The sequence below is a fragment of the Ascaphus truei genome, chromosome 5, assembly GCF_040206685.1.
Source record: "Ascaphus truei isolate aAscTru1 chromosome 5, aAscTru1.hap1, whole genome shotgun sequence".
NCBI classification, from domain to species: domain Eukaryota; kingdom Metazoa; phylum Chordata; class Amphibia; order Anura; family Ascaphidae; genus Ascaphus; species Ascaphus truei.
The window spans coordinates 256,650,203-256,674,612 of record NC_134487.1 but is presented as its reverse complement, the minus strand read 5'-3'; the positions used below and the strand labels follow the sequence as shown (position 1 = coordinate 256,674,612).

Below are 24,410 nucleotides of genomic sequence, written 5' to 3'. Positions count from 1 at the left end.
GCCAGGAGCGGGTCGTAACCCCGTGGGGTCCCGTTCCGTGCCCCTATGCCCAAACCCCCGCCATAGTTAATACCCCTACCCCCATCACACGGTCACCGGGTTCACCGCCTAGCCTGGAGTACGTGGACAATTCACCGGGGGGCGAGGGAAGACGGACTGGGGAAAGGCAGCGCAGTGGCGCTACGGAGGGTGATTCACGGGGAGGGGGAGAATTGAGGGTAGCAGATACAGCACCCCAACCGGCAGTAAAGGCTCCGGGGTCCTCAAGGTGGTTCAACTCGCGATCCACAAGGTCGTCAGGGGTATTTTCATTTGATGACGACAGGGAACCAGGACCTAACCCATTTAAGGATACCCGGTGGTGGGCCCCGTTATTTGAAGGGTACTCCGCGTGGATGGACCGTACTCGGTTCCTCATCCGGCGGGAGGACGTGGTAGATTTCTGGTGGAGAGAGGGAGAGTTTACACCCGAGCAGAGGGACAGGGAATTACAGGAGAGGTGGTTCCAGCTGGAGCGTAGAGACATAGCGCCCATGGGTCCTGACACACTGTCAGATCCAGTCGATCCTGATGAGCCCCTATCATGGGTGTTACCTGGGAGGGCAGGTAATGCTGATCTGACCAGGGTCAGTAGGGCGGAGAGGGCTATAATAGTCCGGTATAAAAAATCTCACGGGTTGGAGTATCCCTATGTTCCGGAGCCCCTGATGGATGAAATTGAGGACAATAGGGAAAAGTGGCTCCAAGAGACTATAGAGCTGTATTTAGTCAATAGGGGGAGCGCCATTGTAGGTAAGAAGGCGGAAGAAAGGATAGACACCCTGATGCGAGTGTGGAGCATAGGGAGAAATGTTCACAAACATAGAGTGACCTATGTGCCAGAGAGAGGGTCACCTAGGCATTACTATGTCACGGTCCTGGATATGGGTAACAGGGAGGTGAGGAAACCCGACCCAGATCACTATTTTTAGGGGGTACTAACGCATCCTGCGGGTCTGTGGCTGCTGGTCGGGGCAGGCTTGGCGGATGACTGTATTCATGTGTACTGCATTATGAGGAAATTTGTGTGATGTTAATTATGTTTTCCGTTACAGTGCTTCCTGGAAAGAGGTATACAAATTTAGGTCCCAGCGAGGACGATGGGATTCACCAGGGGGAGAATGTAGCGGTCATGTAAAATGCCTACAGTCATCTCTCCTGTTGGCAGTAAGGCCTGGTAAGTGTGGGCATGCCAGCAGTAATTATGGAGGTTTCCCCTCACACCCTGGTGGGGTGCCCTGTGTATGGCTGGGACTGGTCACATGCTCTGACTCCATGGTTAGTGATGTCAGAGGTGTGTCAGCCTCAGGAGCTTACATAAGGCACAGCACTGTGTCTAAAAGTTAGTTGCTAGAAGGTTCTGCTGAGAGGAGGAGGAAGAGTTCCAGCTCTTGTCAGAGCTGAGGAAGGAGTTCAGTTTCTATCAGAGTGTCAGTTATGTTATAGTAACTCCATGGGAGGCTGTGTCCAGGGACCTGGCACAGGACAGTGATTCCTGCGGGAAGAAGTGAATCCCTGATCTAGGTGATATACCTATCTAAAGGGAGCACGGACGAGATGATCGGCTGAATGTAACCATTGTGGAGGGCAGCTATGCCCACCGTGTCAATAAAGATGGAGCTGATCAGAGAAACCCATGTGTGTGAGAGTCCAATGATTTCACAGGAGGTTGCACCACCGAGGAGTTCCTTGTCAGGATCATCCCCATGCGGACGCAGGGGCCCTGGTGAGGTGGAGGCGCTGCACTGGAAATAGGTGAGACTCAACACACTACCTCAGCTGCCTGTCTGACGGGTCCTCCCCACACACCATCATGCGGGAGACTCAGGAGTCCTGTAGCCAGCAGGTGCACCGTCAGGCATATTCACACTGTAATGGGGTCCGGTTAGACCACAGGGGCCAATGTGAGATTGGGTGGGTCAGGCCGGGCCAGAAACACCGTTACAGAAGCATCCCACATAGAGAAGCACTCTCTGCCTACACTACACCTACAAGTTCCTGTGTTTTCTACTCCTGCAATAAAGTTAAGAAAGACATTAAGGACTTGTCATGCTTTGGAAGAGGGAAGACATGAGTTAAAGCTAACTGAAGCTATTCATACCTCAACACGTGACCCTAGCTTCAGGATAGTAAGAGAGAGACCGTGTACTAGAGGTCTACGCAGAAGCTATCACTCACAGCCTTCATGCTACAAAAGTGCAGCTCTACACAGCTATACAGCAAACAGCTACAGCTTTCTGCAAAACAAGCAGCAGTTTAAACAGCACAGTAAAACAAAGATATGTGTTAGGGAATCACACAGGAGCTACTACTCAAAGACTTTATGCTATACAGAATAGTCTCTGGACAAGCAGCAGCTTCACACTGCCAGACAGGGCAGCAAGCCTTATATAGCAAACTGCACACAGCCTGCATCCTTACAGATAAGCAAACTACCTTGCACACAAGGCAGCAGCCTTGCAAACTGACAGTACAGCTTACACACAAACCTAATTGCCTTTCTCTGTCTGAGTTCACCCTCTGCACAGCCCCATAGTGAGGATCCACCATCTCACCTACCCCTGCGCACGTCCTCATGGCTAGCGCCATCAAGGGCCACGCCACCGGACACCCGCCAGGACACGGGTCAGAGCCACCGGACACCTGTGAGTACAGCTACCCCTACATTGCATGCCGCAGGACACCGCTCGGCATCATCTGAGACAGACGCCCATCGCTGACACAGGTAAAAGACCGCACGCCACACGCACTGGCTAAAGGCCTACACACACCTACAGCATCGCAGAACTCAGAGCCTCACCAGACATCACGCAGGAGAGCGATCACTCAGACACAGATACCACTGCGCAACTGCAACAGGCACAGACAGATGCAAGGCCTAAACGGACAGTCACACTGACACAAAAGGGCCGCGAAAAATATGAGACTGACATTGAAGCGCACCGTGCTAAATTAGAGTTGGCCTGGGAAACAACCACACTTGGGATATGCAATGTCGCCGGCGCTGGTAACTATATACAACAGCTCGAGCAGGCAATAACTCAATTGAAGATAGATCACTCGCGCTATCAAGCACTGTCACAGGCATATTTCACCTATCTAACAAGAACTAACACGGAAGATAGCATACGAGAGCGCGACCTACAAAAGGCAATTGACCTAGAACGTGATGGCATCGTGCAAACCGCCATCACGGAAGCTGAGAATAAGAGAAAAGACCTTTTGCTGGAAACAGCATCACAGCGCTCCAGCGCGTCCAGGCACTCATCAAGGTCAGAAAGATCAGCGCAATCTAACGCGTCCAGCGCAAGCGCAAACGCTACCAAGGCGCGAGCTACCGCAGAGGCCGCACGTGCCAGGGCCGAATATAACCGCAGAGAGGCAGCCATAAGAGCAGGAAGAGCGCGCATAGAAGAGGAGGAACAGACAGCCGCCGCTAATGCCGCAGCCGCCGCCACTGCCGCTACCACCACGCGTAGGAAAGCCGAATTTGATGCGGAACTAGAGGCACTTAATCAAGAGAAGGTAGCCGCCGCCGCCATAGCCCAAGCTGAAGTCCTAGAAGCAGCCGCGCAACAGGACGGCGGGGAGCGACCGTACAGACGGGTAGCCTCAGAGGATCCAGCCCAACACACTGAAGACTACGTAAGGAGCCTCTTCAGCGTAAACACCAGCGCACCATATCAACACGGAGGGAGTGACTCCACAGACACCGAAGACTTGCTAGGTCCACGTGGAGAAGACGCTGTTCCTTCAATGGTACATGCTGCCTGGGATAGCCACAGCCGTGACAGTGATCCACACGCCAGCGCGCACACAGGTGCACTACAAAGGGCTCGCCATCCAGGTACACCCACACGGGAAAACACAGCCCCTCACAACGACCAGCAGTCGTCACGCATCCACGCCAAGGAAGAGGCGACCGCACGAACCCTCCCAGCAACTACCTCAGAATGGGACAAACACGCCGAGGCCTCAGGCCTGACAGACATAGTCAAGTACATGATCCGGCGTGACCTGGTGCAAGCAGGACTCACCAGCTTCCACGACCGCCCTGAGAACTACCGGACGTGGAAGTTCACGTTCAAAGACGCAATCAACAGCTTGGACTTCTCAGCAAGGGAAGAGCTCAACCTGCTATTCAAGTTCCTGGGGATCGAATCCAGAGAGCACGTGAATAGACTGCAGGCAGCAAACGCGCACCAACCCCAAGTAGGTCTCGACCTAGTGTTGGAAAGGCTAGAAGAGTCCTACGGCAGCCCCGAAGCAGTCGAGGATTCGCTCTTCAAAAGAGTCGACAGCTTCCCCATGATCACAACTAAAGACTACTCGAAGTTACGAGAGCTCGGGGACCTGCTGCAAGAACTGGAGTTCGCAAGGAAAGACCATTCCTTAATAGGTCTCAACGTCCTAGACTCAGCTCGTGGAGTGAGACCCATCCTGGAGAAGCTACCCTTCAACCTCCAAGAAAGGTGGATTTCACAAGGTTCCAAATACAAAAGGGAGAAGCAAGTCGTCTACCCCCCATTCTCGGTTTTCTTGAGCTTCATTCGCGAAGCGGCAAGGACAAGGAACGATCCCAGTTTCATCTTGGGTGCGCAAACCACATACAGTGCAAGCAGTCTGAGGAACGAGAGACCAGCGACGAGATATGGTAACACCCAAACACCCATCTCGGCCCGTAGGACGGACGTGCCTCCCACGACCCAAACTACTCCCGATCAGTCGGTTGCCGGAGACAAGGAACCAAGGGACCCAAACAGGGAATGTCCCATACACAAGAAGCCACACCCACTCAACAAGTGCTTTGGGTTCAGGATGAAGTCCCTAGAGGAACGCAAGAGGTTACTTGGAAAATTCAGAGTTTGCTTCAGGTGCTGCTGTTCCACGACTCACCTAGCCAGGGACTGTAAAGAAGAGATCAAATGCACAGTGTGCGAAAGTGACAAGCACGTGACATCGTTACACCCAGAGGCGCTGACACTCCACCAACTCAAGAACCCATCCTCCGTAGCGGAGCATGGCGGGGAGGAAGGAGAAGGAGAGCTAACATCCGTCACATCTCAGCGCACTGAGGTTTGCGGAAAAGAAGGTGACAAAATGTCCTACTCCAAAATATGCCTTGTCGCAGTGCACCCCCAGGGACAACCTGAGAAGGCTATTCGGATGTATGCAATCCTCGACGACCAAAGCAACAGATCATTGGTGAAGACGGAGTTCTTCAACTATTCAACTTACAGGACAATGCCTCACCTTACACCCTCAGAACCTGTGCAGGGTCAACTGAGTCAACAGGGAGAAGAGCAAGTGGTTACGTTCGGGGGATAACAGAGTGAAGATAGCTCTCCCCACACTCATCGAGTGCAGCCACATGGCCACAAACAAGGACGAGATTCCCACACCAAACATGGCACGCCATTACCCGCACCTCAGAGGAATAGCCAACTACATCCTGCCGGTAGAACAAGGCGCCAAGATCTTGCTGCTGCTCGGTAGGGACATCATGAGGGTACATAAAGTCCGTAAACAGCTTAACGGACCCCACAATGCGCCATACGCTCAAAGACTTGACCTAGGATGGGTGATAGTGGGCAACGCGTGCACCGACAAAGAGCACGAACGAGACTATGTTGACGCCCGCAGAACGGTGGTAACAGAATGTGGACACACATCCCTCTCTGAACCATGCCTGGGCCATCTCCAAGTGACCTAAGGGCCAAGTGAAAAGAAAAGACAAGGTCATAGCCCTGAGGTCAACAAAAACATCCTTGCATCGGGGGGTTGTGACAATGGCCTAGGATGCTTAGCGGTTCAGATAACCAAGGATGACGAGTCGACTCCACTGAAGGAAGAAAGTAACCTCCCAAAGGTGACCGACAAAGGGGTCATCCAAAAGACAATAAACAATCGGACGATCCTCTCGCGAGCAATGGCAAGGCTAGGACGTACAGTCGTTCCTCTCCACAGAGTATCCAGCGATAAAGCAGCCAGCTGTTACGGCTGGCTTAACCACAAAAGACTGCGCCCTACAGGTGAAGCCACAGTGTCAAAAGGACTGTTCGTTTACACACGTAAAAAGAGACAGCCACTGAGACATTTCATAAAGGGTTTTGCTAGGGCAAAAGAGACTGTTTTTCGTCATGTCCAAGGAGAGAACAGCCTCCTGAGGGCAGTCAACAAAGAGATACAGACGCGTATCACCAAATTACGTGGAGATGTTCTCGTGCAAGAGAAATGCACCGATGACCTACGGTGCACAACGTTCCAGACAACAAGGGACAATGACAAGCAAACACCATGGAGGGAAGATAGAGGATTCCCGAGGTTAACAACCAAGGAGCTCTCCAAAGACGGACCAGGCAGTTGGGTGAACCCACTACCATTCCGTTCACCAAGAAGGCGCTTCCCAAACAATGGAGAACATGCCATCTCTAGGTTCACTTCGCACCTCTGCGACCTACAAAGGCAACCAGAGACCAAAAACAACTTTGTGGCCTTCATCCAGAAGATATTCCTTACCGGCCACGCAAAGCCAGTACCTCTAATGAAGGAAGGTGAAGAATGCCGGTACCTCCAATCATCTGGGGCCTACCACCCTCAGGAAACCGATCAAATCCGGGTAGTGTTCAGCCCCAGCGCTCAGCTCCAGGGAGTCTCCCTGAACGACGCCCTCTCTACTGGACTAGACACGACAACCAGTCTTCCAGGAGTGTTGTTCCGCTTCCGCTAGGAGTCAAAAGCCATCTCCTTCGGCCAAACGCCAGGTGATAGAGCGACAGGCTACCATGACTGGCAAACCTACTAGGGGATGCATTCTGTGGGTAAAACTAGAGACAAAAAGACTGTTCTCTCACAAGGCTAAAAGGAAACAGTGCCAGAGACTTTTACACAAAGACATTGTGGTGAAACCAGCAAACCTGGAGCTGTGCATCCACCCTGCATCCTTTGCCAAAGAACCTTGACCAAGGGACCTTGATACAAGTGATACTGGCCGGTGTCACATCGCTATGTGGAAATGGACTCTTGTATTGTTTGAGAATGTGATGATATCTTTGTTATGCATTGCACATATGTTCCACATAGTCTGTTATATAGTGGTATCTACAGATACCAGACGGGGAGTGTCCTGGAACTAGATTCCATATTCTTCTGTCTCTCCTTTAGTTTATGGGATCCATTTCTCCCTCCTTTAGTTGCCTGTCAGTTTCCCCTGTCCCAGCAGCAACGCTACATGTAAAATGCAACATTATTGCTACATGTTGTAGTTCCCTCAGACATTCTGTGAGTTGCCATAGCAGCCCCAGCCTTTCTCTCCAGAATGGGCTAGTCTGCCCCCCATTCCATTTGTTTTAAGATAGTCTGTCCCAAGGCTATTCCCTTTACCCACACTGCTCCTCACTTCCTTTCCACCCTAGATCACAGTGAGTACAGTCCTGTCTGCATCCACCCCTGGTAAGGCCTTTCTCTCTTACCATAGTCTAACCTCATAGAAGCATCCCACATAGAGAAGCACTCTCTGCCTACACTACACCTACAAGTTCCTGTGTTTTCTACTCCTGCAATAAAGTTAAGAAAGACATTAAGGACTTGTCATGCTTTGAAGAGGGAAGACATGAGTTAAAGCTAACTGAAGCTATTCATACCTCAACACGTGACCCTAGCTTCAGGATAGAACACACCCACTGCATTTTGCTGTGCAGCCCCTTAAATACCATGGGGGAGGGTGCAAGGTCTGAGCCCCTGATTTGGCAGAACACGGACCCTAGGCCTGCTTCTAGGGACCCTAGGCCTGTCACTCAAGGGAGCTGCTTACTTCAGGAGAAAACCTAGATTGGGCCTAACACTGCCTGCACTGATACCAGGGTGTAAGTGTTAAGGAGGGTAGATTAGTAGCCAAAACAAATAGCTGGCTACAATAACAAGCCGAATTGTAATTTCCTGTGAGAGAGGATTACCAGCATAGAGATATTTCAGCCTGTTGAGACGATCGCTATTACACCTGGAGGTTTGATTGCGGGTGACGTCAAATGCCAGAATCTACACAGGATTCAGCATACCTAAGCAGACAGTGACAGTCTTGGGGAGAATCCCCTCCAGAGGAAAGCACAGAATTAAGATATTGCAACCCAGCAAAGCGCTATTTCGAAGGCTGTTTGTGAGTTTTTGACCAAGTTTTTCTGCTGTTTTTAACTTCTTTTACATTAAATAATACAATATGGTGGTTACGCCTTTTTGCTTTATTTTTAGATTATTTTTCACCTACGGAGGATCAGCTGAGCCTTCCAAAAGAAGCACTTTGAACACTTCTGACATTTTTGTGGTTCACATTTATGTTTTTTCTGCTATTTTGCATGTTTATATTCTATAATGTGATATTCTGTTACTTAGCTCTAATTTTATTCATTTTGTTGCACTTTCACTTTCAATTGTTATCTTTGATCACTTTTTAGTTTTTTGAACACATTTATTAGAGGTTAATTTATAGGTTGCTGTAGTTTATACATGTGGGTTAATTATGGTGGTTTTAAGGGCACTTTGGTGTTTCCGTCCTGGTTTGGATCTAAATCTTAATCAATTGAAGCTCATTTTAACTACAACTATTGTTATTAGCATTAGCTAAAATATGGCTCATGGTAAGATTTTCAAATGATAAGATATAAGAGGAAGTTAACTAGATATATTGGTTCAACAAATTTTTGTAAGTAAGTCAGGTCTGTTAAGTTTCAGCAATTTGATCAATAGTCTCACACACTAGGCTGTGATTAGAATTGCGTCACGACGCTGCGTGCCGCTAAAACAGATAAATGTTTTCAATTAGCGCGGAAATCTGAAATTGGTATTGAAGCGCGACGGCCACGTCACATGAGTGGTTCAGCCAATGAGGGTGAACCGCTCACGTGACATCATGGCCATTCCTCTGCCATGCCTCCCTGTCGCCTCCCGATGCCTGCACTGCAGGTTTCAGGCGTGCAATGTCACAATGGCGCACTCGCACGCACAACTGGACCTACTATAATCAAGGCCTTTGGGTTCTTGACTCAAAGCCTCATGGAGTATGAGGAAAATCTCATGGCTGATAAAAGACCTAAACCCCGTCTCCAATGTCATAACCTTGCCAGCTCCCGCCAAAACTTTGCCTCATCGTGTCATGGTCATGACTCCATCTGCTTACATCATAACCGTGGCAATCTCACGTCATATCCTTGCTCCCCCCACAACAGATGTTGAATTCCCTGCTCCAGAGATGTAGAACTTTTGAAACACTTCACCAGCTTTCAGAGAACTTGTTAATAGATTTATATTTTGTATAATGTTTAAAAAAAAAACAAGTCAGGGCATGTTCTTTTTCCCAGTGCTTTTTATTCAGTGAACTGATAGAGAATGTTCTGAGTCAGTAAGTGAGCGAAAGTGTCAAGCCTGGCAGGTGTTAAAAAGCAAGACGGGGTGGGGTGAAAATCAAAGCCAGGGTTGAGAGTGGCGACACGACATTCCTCTGTTACGTAGTAACAGCTATGCCAGTTATTTCTAGAACTATCTGGACGCAATGGTAAAGGGGAGTGAATTTTGGAGTTGAATTTTGGGCTATCTGTTTGTCAGAGCATTTTCATTGACACTGCAGGATGCAAATTATTGTTCAGTTCAGTTTACTACTAAAAATAAATCAGAAAATGGGGAGTGGACTTCAGAGGTGACATTCAAACAGGGAGGGACAAGCATTCTTGCTTGGGAAGGGTATTACTAAAGGTCATTTGCTGAATGTCTGTCATCAGACAGTTGCCTAAGATTATTGATGAATGTTGGTGTTTCAAACATATAGTGTGTGTGTGTGTGTGTGTGTGTGTGTGTGTGTGTGTGTGTGTGTGTGTGTGTGTGTGTGTGTGTGTGTGTGTGTGTGTGTGTGTGTGTGTGTGTGTGTGTGTGTATATATATATTAATCAAAGTCAGTCGGCACTTCCATTAGCAGAGATGTATGGGTAGTTGCAAGTGCCATAAAGTAAAATATATATATATATATATATATATATATATATATATATATATATATATATATATATATATATATAAGTTTTCACTCAGTAGTAGGACGTATTACATAAGTTAAACTGGCATTACCAAAGGAGCCACTAACATAGCAATTCTGTTAAGATGCAGCCCTCATTGGCAACCCCTTTTAGCTACTAGAGTAGTTAACCCCTTAAATGCTAACTTAATAAAATATTTGGTTAGCAATAAAGGCCATTCTCAAATACTTAGTTATTATTATTATTATTATTATTATTAATAATATCTTTTATTTGTGTGATGGTAACATATTCCGCAGTGCAGTACAAAGTGGAAGGGAGGAAAATAACATTGTATGACAAAACAGTACATATATGTCAAGCCAAACTGAGACTATAGGAAGGAAGTCCATGGCTCTGCCCCAAGGAACTTACAATCTATGTAAGTATGCGAGAGAATCACTTTAATACAGAATCATATTAAGTAGATCCTGCTGACAGCATCACTATAAACATTATTACAGTAGCACAGTTCAGGGAATATATTAGTCCCTATTAAGCAAGTTGTTAAATACATAGAAATAAATCATCTAGCCAAATACTATAAATGATGTGCAAGTTTCTTGCTCATCTTTTATTTCAAAAGAAAACTCTTGTGCCTAATTGTATGCATCTCACCCTAAATGTATTTACCATAAAGCATTTTTTAAATTCCACCCCAATTTTCTTACAGCAAGGAATTGAAAATTATAGTATTATCTTGGGTACCGGGTCATGCAGAATGAAATAGATGACAGGACGGTAAAGGAGATTTTAAAATGAGGAAATTAACTATTGTGACGCTCTAAATAATACATTAAATATGTGAGCAGTTATCAAGCTACTGGAACATTTTAAGCGAGTAGAGCAGGGGTGTGCAAACTGGGGGCGTGAGACTTTTGGGGGGGTGGGCGCAACTCACTTACCCGGCTTCAATCCCTGCGTCACATGACCCTGTGGCGCCATTTGACGCCCGTTGCCATGGAGACGCCGCGGGTCACGTGGCGTGACGTCGTATGACCCCGCAGCATCATTTGATGCCGCATTAGAGGTAAGGGGGGGCGCGACACAGGGGGAGAGTAGGCAGGGGGGGCGCGACACAGGTGGAGAGTAGGCAGGGGAGGCAGAAAGTTTGTGCACCCCTGGAGTAGAGCAATAATTTCTGCTACTGGCAAAATAAAATAAATGTTATTATGAAGTAATCTCAGCTCATAACCACTGCTCTCAAGACATACAAAGGCATTTATCAATGGGCAAGCACTGCCATTACCTGCACTTTCTCCTTCCCCTACTGTCTCTGTAAATCTCAACGTACCATTTAGATTGTAAGCTCTGAGGGGCAGAGATTCCCTTTCCTATTGTCTGCTTTTATGTTTATTGCTTTTGTGTATTCTGTTATCTTTATTGCAGTGTTAAGTACATTATTGGTAATATATAAGTAAAAATATACACAAGGTCATTTTTAAAACATCTGACACTAGAGAGCCCTGTTCTAATAAAATATATACAAATGTATCCAGTGTGGGAGAATTATAGTGTTCCAGCAGGTGGCGCAAATTATCTGCAAGTCAGACAACACATCACACAAAGGGAGGAGAAAAGATGTGGCTGAACTTTGCCGACGACCAATAAGCGCTGGTAGTGAAGGTCGGATATGATTGGCTCTGCGCCCTACTATATAATAAGCTGTCTATGGGCAGGTACTTTAGTCAGCTGAGTAGGAAGAACAAGAGGGTGTGTCGTTCGGGGTGGGGGAAGATTAAGTACTGCATTATTTTTTTAAGTAACTTTTCGTTAGCCCAAGAACAAGTCCGTTACATATGTGTTTTATTTATTAGAAACTTTTACTTTTAGAGAAAAAGAAACGTTGGCTAAAACTGATATATAGAAGATTTTATTTCAAGCAGAGTCACTAAATCGTAAAGCAACGACTGTAACATAAGAGTTCAACCTCCCGCACCCTATAAAAGGTAAGAGGCAAGGGGGGGGGGGTTGTGTAGCAGGGAGATGGGGGGGCTGTGTAGCAAGCAGACAGGGAGATGGGGGGGGGGGGAGTTGTGTGTGGCAGAGGCATGGGGGGCTCTGTGGTGGGCGGGGGTGTGTGGCAGGGAGGTGGGGGGCTGTGTGTAGCAGGCAGAGGGAGATGGGGGGACTCGTGACTTCAGCTGGGTAAGCTCTGGCTTTTGTCTGAAAAGGCTGGTTTTAGTATTTCTCCTGTTTTCAGTGTGACAGTACTGGGGGGCTGAGTACTCCTTTTTTACTGAAGTTAAAACCACTCTACAAAAGAAGATTTATTGTAAAAAAAAAAAAAAAACAGGTATAAACATGACCATAGTCTTCTGTATGTAGAGCACAGTATTAATAATCTCTAACCCCCTCTGGTGCAATGCATTGCTAAGCAATAATTCAGGCCCGCTGGTAGTAAGGGGTTAATCACCCCTCCCCCTGTTATACTGCATAAAAAATTAACTTGGGTGCATTTTGACCCCTTCTGTAATAAAGGAGTCATGAATACATTATTGTATACTTTAGACTAGAGTACCTAAAAAAACTAATGTTGAATTTGTAAATAAACATATCCTATCCGGGTTTATATAGATGATTTATAGATAGACGTATAGCATAGGGAGTTAATCCTACATATGAACAGACTGACAAATATTCCAGGAGTTATATCCAGTAATTATATTCAAAGGTAAAATTTTAGACAAAGGCCCGAGTTGTGTAACAACCTTCTCTCTAGGTCATTCGTTCAACTATAGCTATCTCCTACCGTTTTTAAAAGCTCCTGGGTTAATGCATATTAAAATAGAAATATGTGAAGGCCACATTGTTTGTATTTGGGTTTTCTGAAGGTTGTAGTAGACCCTAATAGCCCCAAGAAAAAGCATTCCCTTTGCTAGCACAATGGGGTTAACCATGCTTTTATTGAATAGTTAATACAAATTAGCCAGCAACGTTTCTAATGGTTTGCAAGTTGTGCTATGAAGTAATGTGGTTGCACCAGGCTCTCGAGTACATTGGATTGTAAACTCTCTGGGACAGGGGCTCCTTCTGCTGTGTGGTCAGTTACCTTTTGCGCTTATTGTCATTTATTTACCGCCTATTGTAAGGCGTGTAATATAGTGCGCGCGTCAATTATAATTGGCTGGTAGCCAGACGTTTCTATACTAAGGACGCGCGCACGGCCATGAGCAGTGGCGCGGCAGACCAGGGAAATTACAATAAAATTGTATTTGCGCGCTGCTGTAATGCTACAAACCAATCACAGCGCGGCCTGATGCTGTGACGTCAGTCATGCCCCCTAACTGCGTGCGTCACCGCTTGCAGCCTACAAACTAAACGCGCGCAATGCCGGTCGCCCGCATGCGCAGCAGCAAGAAGTATAAAACAAGCCTTAGGCTTAGTCCATAGAGACTGGAGGCGCGCTGAGGGAAAGTGGTGATTTCCCTGCCTTAGAGCGCGCGCCGTCTGAGGGCGTGTCTGGGGGGGCGGGCCGGTGACGTCACCGAATTGGTTCGCCCTCATTGTGCGAACCGCTCACGTGACCGGCCCTGCGCTCCGGCGAGCTCAAACTAAAGATTTCTTAAGACACATGCTTTCGCAAGCGTGCAGAAGCATGCGCGAGCCCCTGCTAAAGCCGCTCTCATTGCGGCTGCAGGGGTTCAGTGCCGAGCAGCAGCGCGTCTCAGCACGGGCGCTGACCATGCCCGAGGCCTTAGGTTGCAAAGCATTGCGTATAATGTTGGCGCTGTATAAATAAAAATCTGCATGTGCTAGGCTTGCAGTAGACAAGCCCAGACTTGTCCTGGGGTTAGGAGGAGGGGCTGCAGGGATGACAGGCTCAGCAGCTGTTCAAGCCCTGTTGGTTCACCATAGGCCATGCTAGATCATTTTAATGCTTCAGGGTCCTAGCGCCTGGAATATTCTAAACTACTTTCTGCTTATATGGATGCCTAACCTGTCTGTCATTGACGTCTTGATCCGGGCTTTGCAGCTTTATCTCAAAACGCAGCCTATTCTGATCTTTATGGCCCTGCTATAAAATGTAGCAGTTACATGACTATTTGAAGCAATGAGACAGTCTTGATCTTGGTGTCTTGTCTGAATTTGGACATGTCTTTGTCTATTTTTTACCTCTAATTTGTGAGGGCTACAGGGCAAAGATCTGTTCCTGAAATATTAGTTATACAGCTCTGGGTATCCTACAGCGCTATATAATAAGAAAATAATTAGCATTATAACCCCTTTGTAACACATTGCAAAATAAATGCATGATATGCCCATCAGCAGTTAAAGTTAATCATGTTTCATTATGGTATGTGCTTAACAATTTGCTGCCAAAGAGGCTTAAGCAGCTTTTAGGAATCATTTGGTAACAAAATATTATTGTAACAAAAGGCATTTCTGAAGTTTAAAAACAATCCTTTTACTTTGCAGCTAATATTAATTACCTTTATATTGGTTATTTAAATGAATCTATAACCTAAACAGCTGGTTTGCTTTTTAAATGCATATTAATTGTGTGCAAATCCTACTGTTAGAGAAATGGCTTTCATGCTCCTGACCCTCTTCTCGAACACATGACAATTAATAACGGGGGAGGGGGGATACTCTGATTACTTTCCAGCGATCAACCCTCCTGAATGTCTCTGCCAAGTGCCTTTTGAGCCGTTGGTTGGGGGGTGGGGACCTGTGGTATTGTATAACATATTTTAAAGTGCACCCAACATCTTGCAGCTGTGTTTAAATCTAATTCCCTATGTTTGCATTGTAGATGATTGACACACTTATAACATCAGAGGCTCAGGAACTTCTTTACCAGCTGAACTCGCTCTTGGAGCAGGAGCTGAAATGCCAACCAAAAGCTTGTGGCTTGCGTCTTATTGAAACCGCTCACGACAATGGCCTACGAATGACTGCCAGGCTTCGTGACTTTGAAGTGAAGGATTTGCTTAGCTTAACTCAGTTTTTTGGTTTTGGTACTGAGACATTCTCATTGGCTGTGAACCTCATGGACAGGTTTTTGTCTAGAATGAAGGTAGGTGTTGATTTTTGTGTGCTAGCTTTACCCATTTGCAATAAGTTGGTCTCACATCACCAAAAATATATACATGACCATTCTGTCAAGCAAGCTTCAATTTAAATAATGATGGCGACATCCCAAACAATGCTGTACAATGTCTGCACATCTGTCTATTGGATGTGCTGGAGAAATAAAGTACATAAAGAAAATTGTTACAATTTCACTCTTCCTAGCTCTAAATTTTTTTTTTTTTTTTTTTAAATCAATGAACAAGTAAACGTTGAAACTTCACATTTCTGCATATTAGTGGGGGCATTTAAGCAATAGCTTATATTTGCTTGCCTGTTTCTTGGCCATAACTGAAGCTTCATATGCAGCATTCATGAACAGTATTCATATTGTACATATTCTAAGATACATTTATGACTACGTCGACTCATTTAAAATATATTGATGCTTGAGGAAGAAACCATGGAGCCCATTTCCATCAAATTAAACCTACTGTATGCTAAAGTTGAAAGACAACCTTCCAGAGGAAGGTAACCCTCCCCCCCCCCCAAGTGAAAGATCATCCAATGATATTTCCTAAGGGGAAAAATAAATTCCCTCCTGACTCCAAATATTGGCAATCCGATTTCTCTCTGGATCAACATCCTTCCCATGTTTTCTTATTGGTGTATACCTGTCCAACTTTATTTTTTTTAACCATCGTATCTGCCATTGGTAATAGGTAATGAATTAAACATTTTAACTGACCTTACTGTAAAGAAGCCTTTCCTTTGGTGAAAGCTCCTTTCCTTCAACCTTGTTATGACCCAGTGTCATTTGTACTGCTCTTGACAAGTTTCTTTTGAAAACTCCTTGTATTGCCCCAAATAGGAATCTGAAAACACAGCTGCATTCATTCTGAACCCCTTCAGTCGACATCTGCGTCACCCCAAAGGCGCTCAGCCTTTGCTGATGTTTGGTGTTAAAATTGCTGTATTTCGATCTGCAACTCCAACCCTTTTATCCCCTGCACCCAATTTTACAACTCTTAACTGTCCATTAAATGTCTGTGAATTGACTGTATAACCATGTACATTTAATGTAACCATGTATTGTTATAACTCTGTTCCCAGAACATACTTGCAAACGAGAGGTAACATTTTATAAATAAATATTTGTATATAGTTATCATATCCCCTCTTTGATGCCTCTTTTCTAATGTAAACCAATCTAATTTAGCTAGTCTCAAGTCAGATTATCCCTCCCCTTTAATTTGATGGCTCCTCTCAACACTTCTACTTCCATAATGTATTTTATGGAGTGGTGCCCAAAACTTTACTCCATATTCAAAGTGTGGTCTTACCAATAGAGGGGCATAATTATGTTTACTTCCCTTCCATCCTTTCCCCTTTTAATGCAAGATAAGATCTTGTTTGCCTTTGCAGCTACTGCATGACATTGGGCACTATTGATAAGCATGCTGTCTACAAGCACTCCTAAAAATAACTCCAAGGATTTGTCTAATTTTCCCCATTTAATTTGTAAGTCTCCTGTTCTTGTTTCCAAAATTCATAACCTTACATGTATCTGTATTAAACCTAATCTGCCATTTACCTGTCCAAGTCCTTCTGGAGAGAAATTACATCCTGCTCGATCTTACACAATTTAGTGTCATCGGCAAAGTTGGATTTTGGTCTCTATGCCAACCTCAAGGCCATTAATAAAAATGTTATAAATCAGGGGTCCCATCACGTATCCAACAGGTATGGTTTAAAACCTACATTCTTATGATGTGTCTTCTATTTCAGGTGCAGCCCAAACATTTAGGCTGTGTTGGCTTGACCTGTTTCTACCTTGCTGTGAAAGCAACAGAAGAAGAAAGAAATGTGCCTCTGGCGACAGATGTAATAAGAATAAGCCAGTATAAATTCAGTGTCTTTGACATGATGCGCATGGAAAAGATTGTGTTGGAGAAACTGGGCTGGAAAATTAAAGCTACTACTGCGTTACATTTCTTACAACTTTACCATTCCCTTGTTTATGAGAACCTGACTGGTGAAAGGTAAACACTTATTTGTATAATCTGTTTGGAAACCAAATGCTTTGACCTAAAGGTGCAATCCCATATTCTTGGCAAAATTATGTGACTTTCTTTTTACCTGAAATTCTATTATCCATGTAATCCCCTTCCATAGAAAGATTGGCACCCTAAAGTAATGTTTTTACTTTGTTCCCTGTTCAGATTAGAAATAGAGTAGGAATGTTGCTATACGTGAAGAAAATAAATGTGAGGGGGGGGGGGGGGCCTGTAGAATGTGCTAAATCAGCCCTGTTCCAGAAGCAATCCTTGAAGCCCTTGCAAGTAGGCATGTCTGGGACTAATAATGTGTGTGTGGTCTGTACAGGCATACCCCGGTTTAAGGACACTCTAAGTACTCTCGTGAGTAAGGACATATCGCCCAATAGTAGTGTTGGACCGGGTCCTACTTTTAAAAACCAGGTAACTGTTACCCAGCCAAAATCAAATGATGTACCCAGTTGGCCCTTACCTGGGGGTGGAGGAAGCCCGTGGCAACATCTAGGCAGGTCAGCAGAGGTCCTGTGGCGGTGACAGCATCAGCAGTGTGTTCAGTCTGCAGAACTCCATAGTAGTGTGAGCTGGGGAACCATGTGACCGGAGCAGAAGTGTTCCTATTGGACAGGCTGTTCAATAGGAACACTTCTGCTCCGGTCACATGGTTCCCCAGCTCACACTACTATGGAGTTCTGCAGACTGGACACACTGCTGATGCTGTCACCGCCACAGGACCTCTACTGACCTGCCTAGATGTCGCCACGGGCTTCCTCACTGGTCTTCCCCTCCTTCCGTTGCTGACAGCAGGTAAGTAATGTAGTTTTCAGCTACCCTGACATTACCCAGCACCGTATATCTTAAATATTGGTGTCACTAGGCATGTTTATTTTGCCCAATGAAGTCTTACCCTTTACCCCCAGTAGAAGTACACACCAAGATTAGATTTCTTGCTCTTGTACAGTTTTTAAATGTACCCTTGTATGTGGCACCCCCCTATAATGCGGGTCCGCTATTGCATATTGAGCGTTCTCCCCCTCTTCCTATCGTGGTTTCATTAAAAATATTTTATTGAAAGGATTAAATAAAATGACTTCTATAACTGTAAGTACTTAACAACTTTGCTTGTCACTAGGAAAAAGCTGTTTGTCTTGGAGAGGCTTGAAACGCACCTTAAAGCCTGTCACTGTAGAATTGGATTTTCCAAATCAAAGGTGAGTGTCCACTGTCCTACTTGACATATTTTGCATGCAGTGAAGGAATGAACACCAACGCCTTATAATTGAGCACAACTATTATTCAATCGCCCAGAATTCAGTTGATTATGAATAGGTGCCAAAAATATGTTGGATGGGATAGAGTACTTGGTAGAAGGTATGTAAGGGGCAGTACAGGTCTCTTAAGGTCTGGAATAGATCGCTTGATTACACATTAAGTCTTAAAGCAGAATCCACTTTGTTTTAGCAGATTCCATTGATTTTAGACATCTTACTGATATGATGCAGAAGTATGTGATCATACACATTTGCATCGATATATTGAATCTCTGTACAAGCCTTCCATGTACATATTGGGCCCTCAGCTAGTTCTTTCAATACTTATCTCTTGTGCTCTTGTGAAATCTGGCTCCTATTTGAGTAACGGTCTGTCCCCTTACCATCTTCTGTCAGTCACTATTCTAAAATCCCAATCCATAACCGCGGCTCACAACATAATTTATCCCGCATGCTACTCATTGCTAAAATTACATCTCCGGTTGCCAGTATGCCTGCCGCGTGTTTCACTTGTAACCGCTTCATCTGGGGTGACATATTTTAGACCAGCTGGACCTGTTTTGTCCCAACATATCAACTAAGTGCATTTTATCACTATCAATTTTAAGACTAGCAAATATAATTGCTTATCTTTTGGTTGTTGTTTTTTTTTTTTTTTTGGATAAGGTTATTTTTGCTGCTTTTTAAAGTAATCATTAACCAATAGATTAAACTTGCACAATTTTGCAAGTGGCAGTTTGGCAGTTGGTTAGACAAATGTAAATCTGTGTGCTGTAGAGTAACTGTATACTTTGCTTCCTACACAGCCTTCCGTGATGGCTTTGTCTATATTGGCACTTGAGATACAGGAGCAGAAGTTGCTTGAACTGACAGATGCCATACAATGCCTTCAAAAACATTCCAAGGTAAGCATGTCTATTTCCTGTCCTTGGTTGGATATAATCTTCACTTAACCCATCTCCTCTTACATTCATTTTTTTCCCCCACAAGATCTGCAGTGTATGCCAACAAGCTCATCTGCATGAGCTTCAGTGATGTACAAAAAAATATACATGTCCTCTAAATAAACTTACAATCTGAGGTTTAATATTTGTATGTTGGATATTCCTCACAATGGCCTTTTCACAATCTATACTGGTGTTAATTTGTTTAACCAGTAATTGGCTATTTAAAACTTGGCGACGTATTTGTAATATCGTACATTTGGTACTTGTAATATAACCTGTTCTCACACTTCATTTTCATAATTTCATTGTAGATTGGCAATAGAGACCTGTTATGTTGGAAGGAAATGGTATCAAAGTGCCTTGCAGAATACGCATCATGCAAATGTTCCAAGCCGAATGTCCAGAAGCTGAAATGGATAGTGTCGGGGCGCACAGCAAGGCAGCTGAAGCACAGTTACTACAGAATAGCACATCTTCCCACAATTCCAGAATCTGGCTCCTAAAAGGTATTCAATACAAAAATAACCAAAATAAAGTTAACAATTTTTGAGACTTGTAAATACATATGGAATAGTGAGGGTTTTTTGACATTGTTGTAGATTTTAGACTTGTCAGTCGAAGGGGGACAAACATATTATAAATGTAGATTTCTGATCACAACGCTCTAAGATATAATTATATTTTGCAGGGTTTCGGTGTGTAATACAGCAGGTAGCGGTTGCTGCTCCTTGTTATTGATGTAAAATTCCACTTTTCTTCCTCTGTAGGTGATCAAACTGAAGAAACCACCGCCTTGTGTTTTTGACTGTTAACTTATGGACTTTGGATTGTTTGTTTGGAATTTTAAATTAACTGTGAAGCCTGAAGAAAAAGAAATGGCAGCTGGTTTGGCATTGAGATGTTTTTTTAAAATGGAGAGAATTGTTCTCAGTACAAGGAGAAATATATGCACAGGACTAGAAACCCTTTTACACCTTAACTATTTAGCTGGAAGCATAAACTTATTGTGAATAGTGTAGGGAAAGGGCTTTTAAAATGCAATACTGAGCCATGCAGTCTTGTCTAATATGGTACCTAAGATTTGCTTTCACTTATCAAAGTTTTTAATGTTGGCTCTAATTCGAAGCATCAGATCTTAGTATTACCTGCTCAACTGCAATGCAAGAAACTATTTGCCCCTTGGGAGCAAGCCTAATCAATCATGTAATGTTGCGTGACTATAAACTGTTCCTATTCTATGGCATCAAACTTTGTTGGAGAGGGAAAAATATGCATGAAAGCAGTGTTAAATGGGTTTGTTTTTCAGGCACTTGAGCAAAGTAGTATATAGAGTATTGGTTCAAAATACACTTCTAAAAAGGACCAGGAACTGATCTTACCTGGCTTCAGAGATCTGCTTCTTTACTCTTTAATTAGGTATCATGGTTTTGGAGAAAGGGGTATAGTCCTGTCCATTGCATTTCCCCCAAAACTAAATGCACTTTATTCACCTGTTGTAACAAATTTTTAACTTAAGCTAGTTTTCTGTGTAGCTATGCTTCATGTCTGTCCATGTCTTGTTGCTTTGATCCAAGATCTCAGGCCAGTCCTATTTAGATTTTAATACAAATTTAGGTTTCAGTTGATCAGAGACTACTTGACCATAACCTAAATGAATCTAAGACTTGGGTCATTGTTTTTTTTTCTGTGTGTGATTTTTGAACTTGTGTTAAATGTGTGTGTAAGAACCAGTAAAGCAAACACTTCACCATTGCTTTCCCAGTGTCCTCTAAACTGGTTGTTGAGCTTGCATCAGCATGTTGGCTCCAGAGGTGATAATGCAAGTCATGCAATACATTAATTACCCTATTTAGTGTTAAAGCCATTTCCCCATGCTGGAGTAGTTCACATTTAGTCAAATAAGCAGGAACTAAATGTTTTCTATCATGGGGAGTGGTTTCACTGCATATGGAATAACTGCTAATATATTTTCACTACCACAATTTGGTAGCCTTCTACGAGGGGAGGTTTGAAGCCATTATTGCATTTTGATGCGTTTCCTTGTAAGAGTGGCTTGGAAACCTGATGCTAATGCTTCACCACCATTATTTTGGTATACCATACTAGTGGTAGGTATCCATTATTTGACAAATGGCTTACAGCCATTTTAATTGTTTTAAACATTAATGTTAAAAATATATATCTGCTGGGGAGTCCAAAATGGATGTAATGCAATAGTCTGTCTTCCACAAATTAAGCCTGCACGTTCATCCACTTCCATTCATAGATATAGTAATGTCCTCACGTGACAGTTCGCTGAATATGGCAGCAGTACTTCTGCAGTGTCTCATATCGACTATTTTATAAAGAGAACCTTCAACTGTGACTGGTCAAACTTAAATTGGCTGTATGTAAACTGCTAAATATACTGTGCCTTAACAGTAAGTGGTTGTATGAAGTGAAGGTAATATGAGCAAATATTTGACAACCTGCAACACGGGTAATAGATGGCAAACCACCACGCATGAAGCCTTCAGTTTAGTTGTATTGCAAGTGTACTTAAGGTTATATTTAGGTGTTATGCTCTATGGTGGTTTTCTATTGCACATGTTTTAGGGAGTTGAGATCCATTTACTTTCACCCAGGCAGCAGAAATCTATACAATCAAATTGTGATATGTCTAACCACCATAATATTGTAGATAATATACATTAGCGCCCACAACTTTTTTCTGCCACAAAGTTAAGGGGATAAATTATGTACCCAAATGTTAAGCATGCAGGCAATTTCTTTAATTTTCCTTAACACTACAGGAACTGATGGTATATTGTTACTAAAACGGTATGCATTTAAATATGCCTGTCTCTAAACAATGAGGCTAATAGAAAATGGGTCAATCAAATTGACATGGGATTATTCATTAGTGCTGATTGGGCACTACTGCATGGAAACTCCTATTCAAGTCAATGAACCCTCTAACTAGCAATCAAAATAACACAGGACCTAAACTAGCTACTGATTTACTACAGAGATTAAGATCCTTACATTAAATGTCATGCCAAGCAGAGTATAGAGACTTCCTCGAGTACAATGTTTTCATATGGGGATACAGATTGAAATCTTGTGGAAACCATATGCAATATATTTGTACCTAGTATTGGTAGACTTAATCTTTGTTTTACATGTTTCTGCTATATGTACTGAAATATGTAATAGTGGACAGTTGGAGGTTTTAACCTGTTTCAATTGCTAGTCATTTATGGGGTTGTAAGTACATTGAGCACATTTGAAATATACAATTTGTATCCACACAAAACCACCCAGATAGCATTTGCATTTTGAAGGAAATGTTTAATTTAAGCTTCCTTTTGCAGAATGAGTGAAAGATCCAGATTTGAAGAGATCTTGTAGTAAAAAATTGGTTTAGGTCATCTGATGTGCAATGCAGTGAGCTAGATCGGGTGTCCTAATTGCAGTATGTGGGTGGGTGATCAATAGTGGTTTTATACTTATCTGCTACTGGATGAGCCTGAATGAATACAAAAGATTGTGCCACAATAGGTGTTTGTCTTAAAATAAGTGCCTCTGTACAACAAAGTAAGAATTGTACCTTTCAATAAACGTATTGAAAAGCAGCGGTCTGTGTATTTGCTTTCATTATTGAAATACAGGTGATCTTGTATTTGCTACATACTGAATTAAAGATTGCTTGACTTTCAGTGCAGTTGCACCTGAATAATATATTTTGTGAGATCAATGTGGTGTCCTTTTATAAAGCACTTATTTTTTCAATATATATTTAAACAGTCCAAATCCTGCATTTGTCATGACCCTTTTCTGTTCCTTCTTACTCTACCCCAGAGCTGGTTTCCATGTGGACTTCCAAATGCATAATTGGTGAAGCAATCTTCAGCACTTCCCAGCTAAGCTTCTTTTAAAGGTGCAATCCCACATGGCCAATGTATTCAAAATAAAGATCAGTCCTAATTAGTTTCCCTATTTCTTTATCCCACCCTATTTGTGAGACACTAAAGATCAGGGATGGAGGGAAACTGGGCTGTACCTGTACAATTGCTTAAGCACTGACATCAGCCTAAATGGAGTAGCAACAAAAAATTTAAAGCTCTTTCTCAACTAACATTAAAAAAAAAAAAAAAAAAAATACTTGTCAGATTTGGGTGAAATGGGGAATCCATGAATAACCTTATTTTTTTTTTTTTTTTAAACTTTGATTTTATTGGGTGCAATAAAACATACATGTTATCACTTCCCGTTGGCATCAGTAATATTACCCATTTGTGTTTTTTAACAATCGTCCAAAGACTAGACATATTAGACTCACAAGACAAACAAGGGGGCCTGGTTAAGGGGTAAGCCGGGGAGGGGGGGAGGTGCGTTAAAGGATCTTTAGCATTGACGGAGAGGTGCCGGACTTCCAACTCCCATCTCTCCCGGTGATTGTGCTCCTCCACGAGATCCCCGTGGGATTATATGTATATGCCCCTATGCCCAACGCTCTGTGGCCCTATTTGTTCCTTCCCTGTTTCTTAGGACGGTCGTCGACTGGCGCTTTCCCGCCCACCCCCCTGTTCTACTGTCTCTCTCTAGTCATGGATCCCTTTCGTTACCGGAGAACGCCTTTCTTAACTATCATTGCAATGTTGTGGCACTATCTATTCCCGGGATGTCCGTCTGTTCCAGCCACGGCGACCAGACTTTTAGAAAATTTGGGCCGGTGTCGTTAACCATACTTGTTAGCTGTTCCATCCGGCAAACAAACCAAATTCTGTTTCTAATCTTGGGGATGCTTGGGAGAATTGGTTGCTTCCATAATGCTGCAATCTCGCACCTGGTGGCGGTTGCCAAATGTGTAATTAGCTTATGCGAGGCGTTAGCCCCTCGACCCGTCTGCCCAGCAGGAACAGCCATGGGTCCAGGGGGATCTCCACCTCCAGTAAACGTTGAAGCCAGTCTCTGATTTCTGCCCAAATCGGCGCCACCTTTGTGCAAGACCACAGCATATGGCATAAGTCCGCTCTGTCTCCG

At 43.9% G+C, this 24,410-nt stretch overlaps 1 protein-coding gene and 1 long non-coding RNA gene across 2 annotated transcripts in view; one reads left to right on the top strand and one right to left on the bottom strand.

Moving 5' to 3' along the window:
- LOC142495864 (uncharacterized) overlaps positions 1-17,723 on the bottom strand; it is a 64,282-nt gene extending 46,559 nt beyond the window's left edge. The window contains exon 1 of the long non-coding RNA XR_012801841.1: positions 17,643-17,723. This is a non-coding gene — a long non-coding RNA (uncharacterized LOC142495864). The remainder of the gene's footprint in view (positions 1-17,642) is intronic.
- Positions 11,776-22,999, top strand: CCNG1 (cyclin G1). Its single transcript, XM_075601919.1, has 7 exons — positions 11,776-12,049; positions 14,857-15,120; positions 16,902-17,155; positions 18,300-18,378; positions 19,245-19,343; positions 19,697-19,891; positions 20,153-22,999. Exons 2-6 carry the CDS (start codon positions 14,857-14,859, stop codon positions 19,886-19,888), a joined length of 888 nt encoding a protein of 295 aa, XP_075458034.1. The 5' UTR covers positions 11,776-12,049; the 3' UTR covers positions 19,889-19,891; positions 20,153-22,999.
- Positions 23,000-24,410: the final 1,411 nt, after the last annotated feature.